The sequence below is a fragment of the Canis aureus genome, chromosome 16 (assembly GCF_053574225.1).
Source record: "Canis aureus isolate CA01 chromosome 16, VMU_Caureus_v.1.0, whole genome shotgun sequence".
NCBI lineage: Eukaryota > Metazoa > Chordata > Mammalia > Carnivora > Canidae > Canis > Canis aureus.
The window spans coordinates 18,317,255-18,336,143 of record NC_135626.1 but is presented as its reverse complement, the minus strand read 5'-3'; the positions used below and the strand labels follow the sequence as shown (position 1 = coordinate 18,336,143).

Genomic DNA, 18,889 nt, shown 5'->3' with positions numbered 1-18,889 from the left:
CCTTCAGTATGTCTAGAACATATTCTGCAACCTGCAACTCCAACCTACTCACTCCACCCCTTGATCCCTGAGGACAAAATAAAAGTTATCAATTCATTTTCCCCTCAATTTAACAAAAGTAATAGATTACCAAGAAAAACTTAGAAATGCTATGTAAGTGGCAGGATTTTTTTCTCTTAGGTATATCAAGCTCTAAATTATTCTAGAATCTTTTTTTTCATTTCATTTTGTTCCTTACGTTTTTCATTTCATATCATCTTAAATGTTGTTTGTTGATCACTCCTTTTCACAAGAAACCACTCCCTTGGGATCCCTGGGTGGCGCAGCAGTTTGGCGCCTGCCTTTGGCCCAGGGCGCGATCCTGGAGACCCGGGATCGAATCCCACATTGGGCTCCCGGTGCATGGAGCCTGCTTCTCCCTCTGCCTGTGTCTCTACCTCTCTCTCTCTGTGACTATCATAAATAAAATAAAAAAAAAATAAAAAAAAAAAGAAACCACTCCCTTACCATCAGTGCCTCAATGTTTTCATGGCTCTACTGTTTCCTCTGATTATGCCTCTAAATCCTTTTCTCCCAGGTCTTAGAAATAAGTATCTCCTAAGGTCTATCCTGGACATGTTCCTTCTCTTCCTCTTTCTTCTAATGAGACTAACAGTGTATTATGGTTAACAGCAGCCTCCAGAATCAGACTAGTCCACTTACATTTAAGAACCTATCTCTGCCAGTTACTTGATTGTGACCTTTGGCAGCTTGCTTTAGCCTGTCTCAGTTTCCTTGTCTACCTGTCTACCTAAAGTAACAGTAACTGTCTCACAAGGTTGTTGAGGGAGTTTACTGCAACAACACATAGAAGTATTTTGCAGAGTATCTGCCACACAGTAAGCAACTATTATTATCTCCTTGGCGTTAACTCTTAGCTCTATGCTGAAACTCCCAAAGTCTTCATCTCTAGGACTAAGCTTTTAGGTCCTCATCTCCAGCTGTTAGACATTACCTAGATGTGCTGCTTGTGCCACACACTCAACATGTCCAAATCTGAACTCAACAACCCTATACCTCCCCAAACTTGTCTAGCCTCTGGCTCTCCTATTTCTGATATTAATGTTACCATCATGCCAGTCCTAGGCTTAAAGCCTCAGTCGTTACTGCTTTCACTGTTTTAACTCCTTCCAACTAGTTGTCAAATTTCATACACGCAATAACATTTCAATCCATCCCCTCATTTCCATTCCCACTGCCTCTACCAAGTTCAAGCCTCCATTATATGTTGTTGGGACACTATTATAGTTACCTTATACCTCTTATACCTCTACCTCCAGTTTCTTCCCCTCCAGTCCTCCTCCACAGCACTGCCAGACTTACCTTCCTAAAAGTCAAGTCTAATGATGACACATCCCTATTCAAAAACCTTTAGTTAGTTCACCACTATCTACTGAGTAAGGACAAAAACTCCTTAGCCTTTTATGAGTTTTGATAGTCTACATGCAGCTTTCCTTTCCAGGATCTTCCCTCACTCCTCACCTCAGCTACTCTTTATGCCAACTGAAATAAGACTGCTCTTCTTTGAACATACTGGCCTTTACTAACTTCACTCCTATTCAGGATACTCCCTCTGCCTTGAATGTCCTTCCTTCCCACTTCCACGTATTCAAACCGTATCACACTAAGCCTTCAAAGTCCAGCTTAAATGCTACTTCATCAATAAACCTGTCCCTGATTGCATTCCCTCTTTTAATCCAGTCAAGAACTCCCTCCTTACTCCTTATGCTTTCATTTCTCACTTGTGACACACACCACTTTTCACCTTTTCTCAAAATCACCATAACCTGCGTTCCTCTGTACTTATTATTCCTTCTCCCTAAAATGCCCTCTCCTTTCTCCTTATTTGTTGAACTCTTATTCATCTTTTAATACCTATCTCAATTATCTTTTCTGGGAAGACCTTTCTAGATTTACCTATGCTGATTTAACTACTTTCTTCTTGGGGTGCCTGGGTGACTCAGTCTGTTGGGCATCTATCTTTGGCTAAGATCATGATCTCGGGGTCCTGGGATCAAGCCCTGCATTGGGCTCCCTGCTTGGTGGGGGAGTCTCTGTCTCCCTCTGCTTCTGCCTGCTGTTCCTCCTGCTTGTGCACCCTCTCTCAAGTAAATAAATAAAAATAAATAAATAAGTAAATACTTTCTTCTTGAACATTCTTATAAAACGTTTTCATAATGAAATAATAATTTACGTGTCTACCTACTAGTTTCTGAGCTTCCCCTCATTTTATATCCCTAATGTCTAGGTTTATGTCTGATATATTATAAACCCTCAATAAGGTAAATGAATCTATGAATGAATAAGTGGTGAGTGAATGAATGAGCTAATCATGAATGAGCTAATGCCTGGGTGGCTCAGTCAGTTAAGTGTCAGCCTTTGGCTCCAGGGTTCTGGGATCAAGCCCACATAGGGCTCCCTGCTCATCGAGGAGTCTGCTTTTCCCTCTCCCTCTGCCCCACCTCTCCACTCATGCACTGTCTCTAATAAGTAAAATCTTTAAAAAAAAAAAAAGAGTGAGGTGGTTTAATATGGAAAAACAATAGCTTTCATTTCTATACCTAGATGAAACCATCTGTGATAGTCCTTCCCAATTCCTGTCCAATCCCATGTACATATCCTACAACTAACCCGATGAAATCTCATCTTCCCCAGCTTACCTCCTGATGACCCCTTATCAGGCTGTCCGCTAAAGCTGGGAGTGCTGACAGGAGGCGGGGTTGGGGCACTGGTCAGAACACTCTGCTTTGGCTTTTTAGCTGGCATCTGGGGATCAATCTTTAACCCCTTCAGGGCCTCAGTAGAGAGATTACGTTTGAGTACTGCTGCCTTTTTATAGCCATCATATAAACCAAAGGCAATGTCCCGATTGGTGGTTGTCCAGGAAGCCCGTAAATCTACCAAGTGCAGCTGGTGTGTATGAAAGGCAGGATCCCCAACTCGAGTAGAGAGCTCCTAAGAAACAGGAAAAGAACCACGAGGTAGCATGGAAATTCCCACAATTGTTCCTGGACCATAAATGTAGAGGAGGAAAACCACCTTGTTGAATAAGAAATCTATTCTTGGGGTACCTGGGTCGTTCAGCTGGTTAAGCATCCAGCTCTTGATTTTAGCTCAGGTCATGATATCAAAGGGGACTGAGCCCAAAGTTGGGTTCTGCACTGGGCATGGAACCTGCTAAAGATTCTCTCTCTCCCTCTCCCTCTGCCCCCACTTCCCCAAAGAAAAAAAGGAAAAAGAAAGAAATCTGTTCTGGGAGAGACAAGAAGACCCTGGAGAAAGAAAAACCTAAGTGGTCTTAATATGTGCACTAGAGGGCAGCCTGGGTGGCTCAGCGGTTTAGCACCGCCTTCAGCCAAGGGCATTGATCCTGGAGACCCAGGATCAAGTCCCACCTTGGGCTCCCTGCATGAAGCCTGCTCCCTCTGCCTGCGTCTCTGTCTCTCTCTCTCTCTTTCTCTCTCTCTTATGAATAAATAAATAAAATCTTAAAAAAAAAGGGCATTAGATTACACTCAGACTATATCCACCGTATTTTACATGATTCAGAAAATTTCAACATATGGGTAACCTAGCTGGCTCAGTTGGTTGAACATTTGACTCTTGATCTTGGAGTCATGAGTCCAAGCCCCACCTTGGGCATGAAGCCTACTTAATCAAAAAAAAAAAAAAAAAAAAAAAGAAAGAGAAAAGAAGAAGAAGAAGAAGAAGAAGAAGAAGAAGGAGGAGGAGGAGGAGGAGGAGGAGGAGGAGAAGAAGAAGGAAGAAGAAGAAGAAGAGGAGGAGGAGGAGGAGGAGGAGGAGGAAAGAAGAAGAAGGAGGAAGAAGGAAGAAGAAAGATAATTTCAACATAAAATCTTTTCTTAATTGGGGGAAAAAAAGACATCAAATAAGGTGCTAGGAAATAAGTTTTACTCAGTTTCCTGAAGGGCAAGAGACTATGTTTAGAAGGTGAGGGAGAAAAGGAATTTTCTTTTTTTTTTTTTTTAAAGATTTATTTATTCATGAGCGTCACAGAGAGAGAGAGAGAAAGAGAGAGAGAGAGGCACAGACACAGGCAGAGGGAGAAGCAGGCTCCATGCAGGGAGCCTGATATGGGACTCGATCCCAGGTCTCCAGGACCACACCCTGGGCTGAAGGCAGCGCTAAACTGCTGAGACACCTGGGCTGCCCGAAAAAAAAAAATTTTCAAAAAGAGGGACAACTGGTACAGCTGACAGTGAGTTCATCATATAGTAATGATACATATGCTTGGAATATAGTTAGAAACGTTACCCGGAACTTAGCCTGAAACCTACTGCTATAGACTGAATTGTTCTGCCAGCCAAAATTCATATGTTAAGACCATAATCTCCAGGATGCCTGGGTGGTTGAGCGTCTGCCTTCGGCTCAGGGCGTGATCCCAGAGTCCCAGGATGAAGTCCCACATCAGGCTCCCTGCATGAAGCCTGCTTCTCCCTCTGTCTGTGTCTCTGACTCTCTTAGTGCCTCTCATGAATAAATAAAATCTTTTTTTTTTTTTTAAAGGAAAAGACCATAATCCCCAATGTGTTAATATTTGGAGATGTGGCTTTTGGGAGGTAATTAGGTTTATATGAGGTCACAAGGGTAGGGCCCTTATGATGGGATTAGTGCCCTTATAAGAAGAGACACCAGAGAGCATACTCTCTGTTTTCCTGCCTTGTAAGGACAAAGCAAAGGCAACTGTCTACAACCCAGGAAAAGAACCCTCACCAGAATATGACTCTGCTGGCACCTTAATCTTAGACTTCCCAGCCTCCAGAACTGTGAGAAATAAATTTCTGTTGTTTAAGCCACGCATTCTTTGGTATTTTGTTATGGCAGCCTGAGCAAACTAAGACACCTACTGATACAAAAAAGCTAGTAAAGAGACTGCATCAGGTGGTACCTCCTCAGCTGTGCGATTGCTATGCCGCTGGTAGGTGAGGGAGGACAGGCTCAGTAGGTGGGTCTTTGTTACCAAGGGATCAAGGCAGTGATCAGCATTCTCTTCAGTGGGCGAAGCCATCAGGTGAACAGTCACCTGACTTAGGTCACTAACCATCTGGGTCACACTCCAGTCAGAGATGAGGCGCCGCATCACTGTGCCTGCTGAGAAAAGGAAGCATACAGAGGCCATGAGGATCAGTACAGAAAAATAGTGTGGAACAGAAAGAGGGAAGAGAAAGGAGAAGGGTGAAGAGGGCAAGGATTAGGATAGGAGAAATAAAGGCAGTTTTTGAGCTTACCTTGAGGTATAAGCCGCTGAGTTCCCCTAGTGAAGACATGGCCCTGACTGCATTCAATCTGGATGCCCCGTTGCTGGGCAAATGAGGCCCAGTAATGCACCTGGCAACAAGAAAGCTTAGCTCTGAACCATGAATGGCATCAGAGTGATGATTAAGATAAGAAAAAACAAGAAAACTAGGGAAGGACAATAGAACTGAGGATGTCAGAGCCTGACCTGCAGCTGGGGAAAAAGTGCAGTATAGGAAAGCTGCTTGTAGTGCTGGCCAAGTTTCTTCTTGCTAGGTTTCAAGTTATTGAAGAGCTTTCCCCTACAGATAGGCCTTGTAACACTAGTCCAAGTTGCCCAGAAGTTTTGCATCCAGCGCAGAGTGCTACTATATAACAGAATCCGGGGCTGGGATATTGCTGTAAAAAAGAGGAAAAGACACTTCCTAGCTGTGATTAAAACAGAGATGAAGTTAAATCTATCCCTAGCTTCAGCTTTTAGAGGTTTGAAAACCCAAGCAGCATTCAGTCTCAAGAGAACATCCCCAACACCTTTTCCGTCTAAAGATCTAAGCTGGGACGCCTGGGTGGCTCAGCAGTTGAGCACCTGCCCCTGGCTCAGGGCGTGATCTGTGGTCTCAGGATCGAGTCCCACATCGGGCTCCCTGCCTGGAGTCTCTCCCTCTGCCTATGTCTCTGCCTTTCTCTCTCTGTGTCTTTCATGAATAAAAAATCTTAAAAAATTAAAAAAAAAAAAAAAAAAGATCTAAGCTTTGTTTTCACTAACCCTCTCTCAAAAAAACATCCTAATCCAAATCCTCCCTTGCTTTCCCTAACCCCTCCCTACAGGGTCAAGTTGAAGTCCTTGGTGTTTAAGCCCATCCTCCCAACCCTTCCGCCCACTGCCCCAGACCCAAGCCTCACTCCCACTGTGCCGGGTCAGATCCATCTTGATGGAGAGATTGAGGTTCTCAGAGCGGAATGCCCGGTAGGAGTCATGAAGCTGGCCCAAGGGCACCTCTGGCAGAAACTCTGGGGCCCGCAGAGTGACACTGTGGTGATCATGGGGGTTCCCATGGCACAGCCATTGCAGGTCCAGTGTCATGCAGAGGTCAGGCAGGTGAAGGAAACAGCAGTCATCATACCTGTCTCACAACAGAGTCCCAGCCCTCAGTGTCCTGGTCACTTGCAACCCTCTGGCTCTTCCCCTCTCCCTCCAACCAGAGTCCCTCACCCTATTGAGGCCCCACCCATCACTTCACTCACTTAGAAGCTGTTCTCACGTTGACATCCAAGTCACCCCTGAACACAAACTGACCAGGTTTCCAATGAAAAGACAGGTGGCTCCACTCCCAGTGCATATTTTCTGTGGTGTTGTACGGGTCCTATAACCACCCCCAATAATTTGGTGAGATCTGGTAAGAGTATCACCCAAATCTCCCAAATGAATACCTTTCTCTCTTCCCCCCCATGTGCTATAAGCCCCAACCAAACCATCCTAATAAGAAAACAACTCCTCTGGAACCTCTCACCTCAGTAGCCAACTGGTGCAGATTTGCCTGTTCAATATCCATGTGCCAGTCCCCATGGAACAGAAGACGGCTCTTGTCCCACCAGGGCAAGGGTGGGCTGGGGTCAGCTGAAGGCTTGGTCAAGAGGTCCACAGACTGGCTAATCAGTGTCCAGGCTGGATCCCAGCATGGGCCCCATACTACTGTGTACTGAAAGATTTCCGCTGTGATGGAGGAAAAGGTACAACTTGTTACACAACTTCTTTCTTCACTCCAACAGGCCTCAGCTCATCTCCCATCCCAGCCATCACAACATCCCCCGGCCAAACCAGCTGCCCTCCTCTACTCACAGCGGAAGTCGTGGTAGAACTTGAGTGGAGGCATGTTCCTCTCTACTGCCACATTACCCCATGGAAGCCCCAAGTGCAAGATCTGACGCCGCCGGGAGCAAGGCTGACCACTCTGTTCGGTGCCCACAAGTCGACCCATCAGCCGCCAGTCACGTATCTCAAACAGGTACCGGGGATAATCTCTTATCCGAACTGTTATTACAGGGAGGATATATGCTGGCTATTCAGAGGACTGTCTCAACATGCCTCGAGCATTCCCTGCCACTACTTTTACCCATCTATTTAACAAGGTCAACTGAGAAAACAAGATCTGGCAGTTGGAAGAAAAGCTGGAAAAGGGCATGGAGACACTGAGCAGATGGTGAGGGGAATAAAACCAAGACCCAAGAGACACACTAACCCTGAAGATGACTATGGTAATTGTCCTTTACAGTAGCCAAGCAGTTTCAGGGTGAAATTCTGGAACAAAGAAAGGTAGAGGGGCCCACCTCCCACTCCACTCATCCAAAAACCACCACAGTTCCCAATATAACTGAACTCCTCTGTAGTCACTCAAAGAGCTTTCTGAAGCTCTGAGGGCAAACACCACACTCTGCAAATAAGCAAGTACTACTTACCCAAAAACGTCTTAACACTGCACTTGAGCATACGACACCACTGAATGACGAGATCTACTCCTTCAGCAGGAAAAGGGCTGCCTGGATCAAGCTCTTGAACTTGCTCTACCACACGCTCAGGCCCATGGAAGGAGGCATCTGCCAGAGCTACCAGCTCTAGCCCTGCCACGCTCCAAGTGAGCAGTGCCCGGCGCATAGGTGTGTTGCCATAGAGACGACGGGAGCGCTGAATGTAAATTTCAATGTTTTTATGTTCCAAAGAGGCATAGAGCTCCTCAATTTTACGGGCTGGCAATAACTCCCCATGTTGCTTCCGAAGGGCAGCCACCTTGGCATCCAGCAACTGCAGCCTTTTGGCACTCTCCTTACTTTCATCCTTCATTAGTTCATAGTTATCACGAAGTTTCACCTCAAAAATGTCATCAAGGAAAACCCATGAGAAGTGCTGAACCTTTAAGAGTAGATCAGGTGGGAGTGGGGCAGGGCTTGGAGAAGCCTGAGCATGAGTTCCTCGATGCAACCCCTTCAGCCATTTCTGTACTCCCACAGCCTCATCCAGAGTTCGAGAGAAATCATACTGATAAGGAAACTCCACCGAGACTGAGCCCAAGGAGAGGAGCCAAACACGATTCCGGAGGGTCTGCAGCACAGGGAAAGGGTTCCGGTGGAGGATCATCTCCTCCAGTTCAGGTAACAGCTGTACCTCCACTTCCTTAAAGTTGAAGATGCTATTACCATCAAAGCCAGCAGCCAGCTCCGGGCAGTAAGCCTGTAGTGAACCCCCATGCCGGCTCAGTGACACACTCTCTGCAGCCAGGGTAATGAACTTGTCCTCAGCTACAAAAGCTGTCAGCTTAGCTGTGTTCACCTCTAGTGTTAGGTTTAGTAGACGCTTTGGAGGAGATGGCTCAGGGAGAAGGTCTTCCAGTTCAGACACAGTCTCTGGACTCTCTAGTGCAAGGAATGGAACAGACTCGGGAAACAGAGTGGCTCTTAGTAGGTCTCGGCAATGTAGGGTAGCCAGGACATGCTGATACAGGTACATGTGATCTGGTGGGCTCCAAAGTAAGGTCAGCCCTGTACCACACTGAACCTTCAGGGAACAAGAGAAAAAGATCTGTCAGTTGCAATATCCCAAAACAGGAGAGATGGCTGGGATTATTATTATGTACATGCACACCTGGGTGAAGAACCATTTCCATTCAGAAGCATTTCCTGAGCAACTACATTAATTACTCCCTTGCCTTGTTTCCCTAGCATGAATATACAGAACTAATAGTTCTTACTTGTTTTGTTTTTGGGTTTTTTTTCAGGTCTTATTTATATATAAGAGCACTTACACTTTTGAGTTCCCAACTGGATTTTAAATTATCTGAGAGTAGAGGCCATGTGTGTTGATTCTTAATATCTACCACAGGATATGAATTATATACAGCAAATACTTATTAAGTCATGTGGCTTTTTGTTTCTGTTCATGAAATACCTTTCTATAATGGCCATGTTCTGGATAATAACCACTGCAACAATCAATTTAAAAATGTTTTATGCATTAATTGCATCTTGATTTAATACTTTTTTTTTAAAGATTTTATTTAGGGATCCCTGGGTGGCGCAGCGGTTTGGCGCCTGCCTTTGGCCCAGGGCGCGATCCTGGAGACCCGGGATCGAATCCCACGTCGGGCTCCCTGTGCATGGAGCCTGCTTCTCCCTCTGCCTGTGTCTCTGCCTCTCTCTCTCTCTCTCTCTCTGTATGACTATCATAAAAAAAAAAAAAAAAAAATTTTTTTATTTATTCATTTTAGGGAGAGAGAGAGGGTACACATGAGCAGGAAGGGGCAGGAGAGGGAGAAAGAATCTGAAGCAGACTCTACACTGAGTGCAGAGCCTGACATGGGGCTCAATCCCATGAGATCACAACCTGAGCTAAAAGGTCAGACACTCAACCAATGGAGCTAGCCAGGTACCCCTGACTTAATTCTTAAGTAAAAGTATAAAAAGAACTGACCACACAAGTCAATACAGCAATTGACTCATACGAAATTATGCTTCAAAGAAGGGAATCTTTGTAAGCTTGAAAAACGAAATCAATCCTGAATAGTTACACAAAGAAAATTTAAATCGCAGAACAGAAAAATGCCTTTGAGCTCCAGCCTCTGAAAAGACAACTCCTCAGTTTCCAAAGGAAGCTGAAGTAAGACAATTAGAAAGATATTCCATTCCCCTCCTAAGAGGGTCCCATATCCACCTGGTACCCTGAGGAGAAAGATCTTGAAAAGCCTCTTAAAACTTGCCAGGGTCTCCATTTTCAGTTCCCTTTCAGACTTTTTTTTTTAAAGTAATCTTTACACCCAACGTGGGCTCAAACTTTCAACCCCAAGATCAAGAGTCACACATTCCACAAAGTGAACCCACCAGGCACCCCTCCCAGCCTTTTAATGTGCTGTGTGCTTCAGCGAAATAACACCAGAAAAAAAAAAAAAAAAAAAAAAGCCCCTTATTTTTCAGATATATGCTGAAATATTTAGGGTTGAAATTATATGTCTGGTATATATCTGCCTCAAAATAATCCCAGAGCAGGAGGCAGGGGCAACTGGTGGGTCATAGAACTGAAACAAACTGGTCATAAGTTGGTAATTACTGAAGCTGGGTATGGATACATACAAGTTCAAATATCCTCCTTAGTTCTGTGTATATTTTACATTCCATAAAGAGTTAAAAATGTACAGAACAAGCCAGGCCAAAAAGAACACAAGGTATCATATTTCTTATAAATGTTTCACAACAAACTCAGAAGGCTGGGGAATGTTCTTTAGCCTAGGAAAAAAACAATCTGACTTCACCTCCCCATAGAAGCTTTACCTCCAGCGAGCGGATGCTGCTGTGATAGGTGATGGAGAGCATGGAGAGACTGAGCACAGGAGTGGGGATGTCAGGAGCTTTGCAGCAGGGCTGCATCTTCTCTGTGACTGACTTCACTAGGGCAAGCACAAGTCCCTGGACACCCACAGTGGAGGTTTCAGCACTTCCCAGGATGGTCAGTGTGTCTAGTCGGACCTCTGAAGCACCTAACATCCAGAAACCACATTAGCATTGGCTCTCAGCTCTGGCAACTTCAGCCCTCACTCTCCTTTCTTACTCATTCCATCCATTCTAGTTTTCTTTATTCCCTATACCTACCTCTAAGTTCATTCCTCATGTTTCAGGGAAATTTTTCCTTTTCTATCTTAACCTACCTAAATCAAAGAAGCTCTCTAACGCCTACAAAGTTCCAGAGATAAATCTGTTTCTAGAACTAAACACACATGGAAATTAAAAAACTACACATCTCAGTTTCTTGACCAACTATCAAGGCTTTTTTTTTTTTTTTTTTAAATAAATCTTGCTTAGTAATATCTTCTATAAGCCTCTAAGAAATTTCAAGAAACCCAACAGTTATGTAAAACCTTCTAGCATCTCATGCCTTTAAATTAGAAAAAATTCAAATAATCAGCTTCATTAAATAAGAAGGGAGTATACTGAACTAGCATAATATGTTTAGGTCACAAACTACCCACTTAGGTATAGACTCCCTGTCCCACTTACCAATCAGGGCAGAAAGAGTGAACAAGTTCATGTCCTCCACCTTCAAGTCTACCTTCCACAGCAATGACACAGATTCCCCAAATGAAGATTCTCTAGAGACAGCTGACTTCCCAGACTGTGTGTCCATCAAAGATAAAATGCGAGAGAGACATTGGGCACAGGTATCTGATGCTTCTACCTGCAGTCCTCGGATGGTACAATCCAGAAAGAGGGTATCTGACTGGTTACTAGACAGGCCCAAAGGCTGGTTATAGCTACCCTAGAAAAGAAGCAGAGGGAGCCCCCTTAGAAGCATGCAGACACAGTTCTATAACACCCTAATGCATCATCTTTTGCCAAAAAGATGATCCGTGCACTAAAGCATGGCAAGACAAGGAAACCATATGGGCTCCGTTCATCAAAGTCCCCACCTACCTGTAGTGTGAAGGAGTCCAGGACAAGTGCCTCACCCCAAACATGCATATTGGGTGGGTGGGGTGCTCGCTGAATGTGGGAGTCACTGCCCACCCTCCAGCAGAGATGGTCCACAGTTAGGACACCCCGCTGATGGATACTTTGTGGCCTCAGGTGTTGGTAATCTGAACAAAGAAGGTAAGAAAGACTTCTATGGAGCCACTGTAAACATCAATTGGGCTTAGCTTCACTAATGGACAGATTCTTGTTCCTTTTCCATCCCGAAGTCTTACCTAGAGAGATAGCATTGAATCCCAAGGCAAAGGGTGGTGTATCACCAAGCTGAATGGAAACATTGACATTGGAGATGGAGGTGCTAAAGATGATGGGAGCCAGGATTTGGGGGAAGGTTCTGCATAAGGACAAAACATTATTGTTCGATAAAGAAAGAACTGCAGCTTCCTATTACGGAACAGGTACGTGAAACTCTCAAAAGTCAGGGTAAATTTTGCTGTGATTCTGAGACACCTGGGTGGCTCAGCAGTTGAACATCTGCCTTTGGCTCAGGGCATGATCCCAGGGTCCCAGGATCGAGTTCCACATCGGGCTTCCTGCATGAAGCCTGTTTCTCCCTCTGCCTGTGTCTCTGCCTCTCTCTCTGTGTCTGTCATGAATAAATAAAATCTTAAAAAAAAATTTTTTGTTGTGATGCTTAAGATGGAATGCAACTAAGACCAAATTCATCAGTTTGCCATTCCCAATGGTAATCTGCAGGAATTCAAGAAAGATATTAAATAGAACCATATGAGATTGCCATTTCATAAGTCAAATATGAACATCAGTAGATCATATGATTCAACCTAATACAACAAAGGAACACTGCTTCCAAGCCATTATTAACTTTAAGTTGTCTACGCAACAAATGCACAGAGAGATGACACGGTTGACCTATCACCTGATAATCTAAAGTAGATAAGATATTGTGGATCACTTAAACTCAATGTAACAATTATATATTTTGTATAATAAAGCACTACGCTGGGATCCCTGGGTGGCGCAGCGGTTTGGCGCCTGCCTTTGGCCCAGGGCACGATCCTGGAGACCCGGGATCGAATCCCACGTCAGGCTCCTGGTGCATGGAGCCTGCTTCTCCCTCTGCCTATGTCTCTGCCTCTCTCTCTCTCTCTGTGTGACTATCATAAATAAATAAAAATTAAAAAAAAAAAGAAAAAATATCTTTTAAAAAAATAAGGCACTATGCTGGCACTGAGAACATAAAAACAAAAAAGACTTCATCATACTGTCAAAAAATCTAGTTTAATGGGGAAAATATATAAAATAGAAATGCTAGGGATCCCTGGGTGGCGCAGCAGTTTAGCGCCTGCCTTTGGCCCAGGGCGCGATCCTGGAGACCCGGGATCGAATCCCACGTCGAGCTCCCTGCATGGAGCCTGCTTCTCCCTCTGCCTATGTCTCTGCCCCTCTCTCTCTCTCTCTCTGTGACTATCATGAATAAATAAATAAAGTCTTTAAAAAAAAAAAAATGCTATTAGGGCACCTGGGTGGCTCAGTCAGTTAAGCACCCAACTTTTTTTTTTTTTTTTTTTTTTTTTTTAAGAGAGGCAGGTATCCCAGAGCCTCACACCCTGGTGATTCTTGTTTGCCTCTTTATTTATATATAATTTTTAAGATTTTATTTATTTATTTATGAAAGACACAGAGAGAGATAGAGGCAGAGACACAGGCAGAGGGAGAAGCAGGCCTCATGCAGGGAGCCTGACATGGGACTCGATTCTGGATCTCCAGGATCATACCCTGGGCTGAAGGCAGTGCTAAACCGCTGAGCCACCAGGGCTGCCCAAGCACCCAACTCTTGATTTCAGCTCAGTTTGTGATCTCAGGGTCACAGGATCAAGCCCCAAGTTGGGCTTGGAGCCTGCTTGGGGTTCTCTCTCTTCCTCTCCCTTTGCCCCACCCACTCCCATGCTCACTTGCTCTCTTTCAAAAAAAAAATAAAAATAAAATAAAAAAGAATTGCTACTGAAGTAATCAAATACATATTTAACACAATATGCCACTTTAATCCAAAAGAATCTGGGAATCTACCTGATAAGATGGTGGCTAAAAAGATTACACTGACCTTTTCTTTCTTTGTTTAAAAACAGATGAGCTAGACCCTTGGGTCTCCAGTGCTAGCATGTGCAGCCAGTGAGAGAATTCCTGGTGCCGGTAATGAATAATACAAGTATTCAAAACCAGGGAGGCTGAAAGGTCAATAGTGGTCACCTGGAAATAAGAACACCAGAACTGTCGGCTTGGGTTTTATCCCATTAACTCACAATGCAATGATACAAGGAGAAAGCAGAGAAAGGAATGATTCTTGGTATCACAGTCATCATACCTGCACAATAGCCTTGAGGGAGTTGAGACAGACAATGCGCTGGCGGCTCTGGGACAGCAACAACCCATCTGTGAGGGCAAAGAGCAGATCAGAGAAGAACACTGGGAAAACAGAAGGCAAACTAGAGCCAGGCAAGCAGACTGAACAGACTGTCACCAAAACTCATGAATTGGGGCTATATTCTCTCAGTATGTTCCCTCCTCTCCATCCCCAATTACACTGATATTAAATTAAGAAGGCCAAATGGAGGGCAGCCCGGGTGGCTCAGCGGTGTAAAGCTTGCCTTTGGCCCAGGGTGTGATCCTGGAGATAAGGGATCGAGTCCCATGTCGGGCTCCCTGCATGGCGCCTGCTTCTCCCCCTGCCTGTGTCTCTGCCTCTCTCTCTCTCTCTCTCTCGCGCGCGCGCGAATAAATAATAAATAAAATCTTAAAAAAAAAAGAAGGCCAAATGGAGCATGGGAGAGAGTGTCTAATCATCTCGGTACCAACATCCCCACCCATGAACCTTTTAGTATGAGTTCAGTGTTCATCTGTGCCAAATCCGAGTTTGCTGTGAAGCTTCGAAGAGGCAGCTGATCCTCATCACGGTGGTACAGGAAATACAACAGCTTCAGTGTCCAATTCAGGTGCCTGAACCAGAGACAAACTCTGGCTCAGGAATGCATGGAATGTCATTCTTACTCCCTTTCTCCCCACAGACAAGCTCAGTGCAGTGCAGCTACTAAGCTAGTTACAAAGACCTGAGCATATAGAGCACATCACTCTCCACACTTCTGTGTCAGGAGAGATCCTACCTCTTTTGACTATTCATGGACAGCACCACACTTGTGATCTCCATTTTCACCTTGACCTGATCTGGCAGCTGCTGAAGGAGGTACAGGCCAGGCAGAGTTGGCTCAGCCAAGTTCTCCGTCACTTCTGAAAACATGAATGAATAACACAAGAGCCATCAATCTTTAACACATTCAAGTCCCCAAAATACCCTATCCTCTTTGGCCAAATCTTCCCACATAAAGTAGGCTAACCAAATGCCCAATCTTAGGCCACAAAGCAAATATCCCAGAGATCCAGTCACCTGGTGTACTTCCTTCCCCAAAATCTAAAAAACAGTAGGGAGAGATTAATATAACAGAAAGAATTTGGACTTTAGAGCAAAATAATTGATGTCCCATTTTTACTACTGACTAGCTCTATGACCTCAGTCAAGTCACGTAGCTGCTCTTCCTGGGCTTCTGTTTTCTTGTTTGTGAAATGCTGAGAATTTAGTGAGAGACCATATGTAAAACTAATACTACAAATCTAATTCATGACAAGTAAATGCCCTATTTCCTTTAGCTATCCTCAGGATCAAAGGTCATGCTAACAAATCACATCTAATGAATAGTGAGACCCCTATTTTTATGTACTTCCAGAATAATCGGAGAACAAGGCAGCCAAACTTACTGACCAGGTCTTTACCTGAACAAGGTTTGGGTGCCAGGCTTGGGCCCTGGCGTAGCAGCTGACTATGAAAAAGGCCTTCATGCAGTTCAGCATGGAGTGTCCACATATCCACAGTGATGGCCTTCAGTTGCCGACTGCTGATGCCCACCTCTAGACACAACTTTAGGGCCAGTGAGAGCTCCGCTAAGCAGGTGTCCTCCTGCAGGGAGGATAAAAGCCTCTAAGGTGATGTAGGGAGTCTGGGGGTTATGGGCCAAAATTCAGTCTAGACCACCACCTTGAGAGACACTTCCCCCCATAAGAACACGGAATCTAGAATGTAAGCTCCTTCATATCTTATGCCCAGAAATAAGGCATCTAAATGACCAGGGCATACTCACCAATTGGCCACTCTTTAGAACTTTGCTGTTGATCTGATTTAGGCCAACTTCACATTTCAGCCTGGGAAAGGAAAAAAAATTAAGAGCAGTTGGCCCCTTTCCTCACTGTTTAATTTCAGTCAAGTTTTACTGGCTGAAAGGAACAAAGCAAATAGAAGTACCTAATCTTAGCCTCTCCTCAAATTGCTACATAATGAGAACTTGACAGCTTAATAAGAAAACCCTGACATCCACCCACCCTGAAACAACTGTAAGGCAAGAATGGGACTACCCGACCCTTTTCTACCCAATGGTTACCTTTTCCCATCACAATCCAAAAGAAAGCTGCTTTCTCTGATTTGAATGTGCCACAAAGACTCAGAAGTAGCCACCTTGAGAACCATGATGTTTATAGAATCTACATGAATGGAGAATAGCTAGAAAGAAGCAAAGAATAATCATTAATGTCAAGGCACTGCTATTCCTTTCTAGTAGAGAAAGAATAAGAGGCATCTCTTGGTATTATGTTCCCAAAACAGTATAAAAATCCACCTATGACTCTACAGCCAGCCATCCCTACTATATAGTCCAGGAAAGTGGGAGAAGTATCTCACCTGACAGAAGATCTTCAGTAAGGATGGACTGAAAGACAGTTCCTTTTGATGTACCCCAGTGCTTTGGGAAAATGGGGCAAAAAGGCCAGAAACCTTCTGTAGGTCCGTCCTGATACGTACTTCTCCAAAGCACAATGCCACATAGCGTCTGCCCAGAAGAGAAATCTCACTGCCATCAGATCCAGCCCTTCCCTAGCAGTCTCCACCCCTCCATCACATTCACTCTCCCATCCTCTGTAAAAATGTAACTCAAATCACGGAGAACAGTCTCATAGTAGTTGTCGATATCTGTCTCACAAAATAATAGCTTCCAGGCTAACTGAGAGATATCAGCAAAACCCCAGCCCCCTCCTTGAGCTGTGAGGCCTCCGTAGAATGACATTCTGCGAACCCCAATCCCAAAATATTCCCCAAGAGAAGAGTGAGGATATAGGGTACTCACGGCAGATCATGGCTAAGGAGTTTGCTGGAAATCCACAGGCTATCAATTTCCTAAAACAGTGGAGAAGAAAGCTTTGTGAGCAGCCTGAAGCCAGGAAAGGTTGCAAGAAGAGGAGGAAGTGCGATAGCCCCTCCACTAAATATTCTCACTCTATTTCCACCAACTTCTCTCCTCAGCACTGTATCTGCTCCTGACAATGACACTGATTGAACTTGCTTAGTATTTCTCTTTCATGACTATGTTGCTATTTCTCCTCTTAAATTAGAACAGTAAGCTTTTCTATTTCCTATTATCTTTTTTCTGTGCTTAGTTCTGTATCTTTCTTACTATACATACCCTGAACACTCTGTGCCTTATAAGCATTTTTAACTCAACAACTTGCATCAGTCCCAGTGTTTCCAAACTCACTCTAAGATCATCTTGACAAAGAGGTGACAAGGCTGGGTTGCCTAGGAAAGCCACCCAGAATTTTAGGAAAAAAAGAAATAAAAAGTTAAAATTTAGCTGAGTCCACTCCACATACATACCCAGGGAGTTCCCCAAGACTCACCACAGTTTGCTGGTGTTGCTGAAACTTAAGGCTGACATTCTGGATCCAAAAAAAGGAGCCAATCTTTAGCTCCGCCTGCAGCTTTCGCTGACACCACTTGGTGACCAACCGGACCACAAACCACCTGCAGAAAAATCCCTGTAAGTCCACAGGACCCTCTCCCAATGTTGGTTGTCCTCACCCCTTCCTGGTCCTAAAACGCCTGGCAAAAAGGTCATGTCCTAAAGCTGGATCTACTGGGCAACTCTCTGGTCTCCCAAAACAACACTGTCACACTCAGCCACAAAGATCAAGACCCTACCTAGCCCTGGACAGTCCTCCTCCACCCAGATGAAATCAGACAAACTACAGCCCACTTCCTAAGTCGGGGACAAATAAAGCAGTCCTTGCAATCCTTAGGAACGCCAGAGGAAGAAAGAAGAGGCCCGAAGGGGAGTGGAAATACAGGCAGCCCTGTGTCAGATGTGCCATCATCACGCACTCCCCCACGGGGTCTCTGTCTCCGCTCTCCAGACAGGTGTCCGCGAGAAGGCACTGTGGGTCACACCCGGCCGGCTCAAACGCCACTCTCCCCTGGGTAGCCAGACCTGTTCCGCCTCGGGCGAGGCTGCAGGTGCCCTCTGCGCTTGGTGAAGGGGACACTCAGGGGCGAGTGACGGGGGGAAGGGGAGACCACCAAGCCGGGCCCCTCTTCACACACCTATGCAGCTCCCAGTCTCAGCATCCCCTCAGGCCTCGCCCGCTCTCAGTCTCCCCTACTCCCAGTTTCTAGCTGCCAGCTCGGGCCGTACGCCCCCGCTCCGGCCCCCCGCGCGCCGCGCGCCCCTTCCGCGGCCCCCCTCGGGCCCTCCCCCTCCGCCGCCCGCGCACCGTCCACTCCAGCCCCCTTCCCCTCCCGCGCGCTTTTCAGGCGAGCGCCCCCTCCTCAATCTCTTGCTTCCTCAGTCCCCGGCCGCTGTGGCCGGGATCCCCTCACCGGCCTAACAGGGCGCTGAGCACGACCAACAGCAAGGCCAACAGCGCGGAGAAGAACAGGGGCATCCCGGCCCCGGCCCGGCCTGGCTCCGGCCCCCGCCCTGCCGGGGCCCCCCCACGCCCGCTCCGCTCTGCGCCGCCGCAGGCCGAGCAGCCGCACGCACAGGAAGGGCCCCGGACAAGGAAGCGTTGGCGCGCGAGCACCCCGCCCCCCACAGCCCGCCAGCCAGCCAGCTGTCTCCCGGCCGCACTCCTCCCCGCCCGCGATCTGGCAGGGCCGACTGGCTGCCTGCGCGAAGCCGGGGCGTGGCTCCAGAGCAGACCGCGGGGGCGGGGGGCGGAACTCGCGCCGACTGACACTCAGGCGCCGCCCCTG

The 18,889-nt window shown here is 45.9% G+C and overlaps 1 protein-coding gene across 2 annotated transcripts in view; it reads right to left on the bottom strand.

Moving 5' to 3' along the window:
• BLTP2 (bridge-like lipid transfer protein family member 2) overlaps window positions 1–18,670 on the bottom strand; it is a 30,085-nt gene extending 11,415 nt beyond the window's left edge. For both annotated transcript variants that reach the window (XR_013354145.1, XM_077852017.1), the window contains exons 1-24: window positions 18,515–18,670; window positions 17,539–17,662; window positions 16,989–17,038; window positions 16,547–16,694; window positions 16,251–16,369; window positions 15,954–16,014; window positions 15,589–15,772; window positions 14,925–15,048; window positions 14,636–14,760; window positions 14,129–14,196; window positions 13,868–14,013; window positions 12,021–12,139; window positions 11,749–11,912; window positions 11,335–11,593; window positions 10,612–10,817; window positions 7,753–8,845; window positions 7,136–7,327; window positions 6,807–7,009; window positions 6,541–6,659; window positions 6,199–6,419; window positions 5,504–5,694; window positions 5,289–5,388; window positions 4,949–5,151; window positions 2,700–2,994 (exon numbers count right to left, since the gene is read on the bottom strand). Coding sequence is in view for 1 of the 2 variants with exons in the window: in XM_077852017.1 (XP_077708143.1) it covers window positions 2,700–2,994; window positions 4,949–5,151; window positions 5,289–5,388; window positions 5,504–5,694; window positions 6,199–6,419; window positions 6,541–6,659; window positions 6,807–7,009; window positions 7,136–7,327; window positions 7,753–8,845; window positions 10,612–10,817; window positions 11,335–11,593; window positions 11,749–11,912; window positions 12,021–12,139; window positions 13,868–14,013; window positions 14,129–14,196; window positions 14,636–14,760; window positions 14,925–15,048; window positions 15,589–15,772; window positions 15,954–16,014; window positions 16,251–16,369; window positions 16,547–16,694; window positions 16,989–17,038; window positions 17,539–17,662; window positions 18,515–18,579 (4,579 nt within the window). In the remaining variant the exon portion in view is untranslated. The remainder of the gene's footprint in view (window positions 1–2,699; window positions 2,995–4,948; window positions 5,152–5,288; window positions 5,389–5,503; window positions 5,695–6,198; window positions 6,420–6,540; window positions 6,660–6,806; window positions 7,010–7,135; window positions 7,328–7,752; window positions 8,846–10,611; window positions 10,818–11,334; window positions 11,594–11,748; window positions 11,913–12,020; window positions 12,140–13,867; window positions 14,014–14,128; window positions 14,197–14,635; window positions 14,761–14,924; window positions 15,049–15,588; window positions 15,773–15,953; window positions 16,015–16,250; window positions 16,370–16,546; window positions 16,695–16,988; window positions 17,039–17,538; window positions 17,663–18,514) is intronic.
• Window positions 18,671–18,889: the final 219 nt, after the last annotated feature.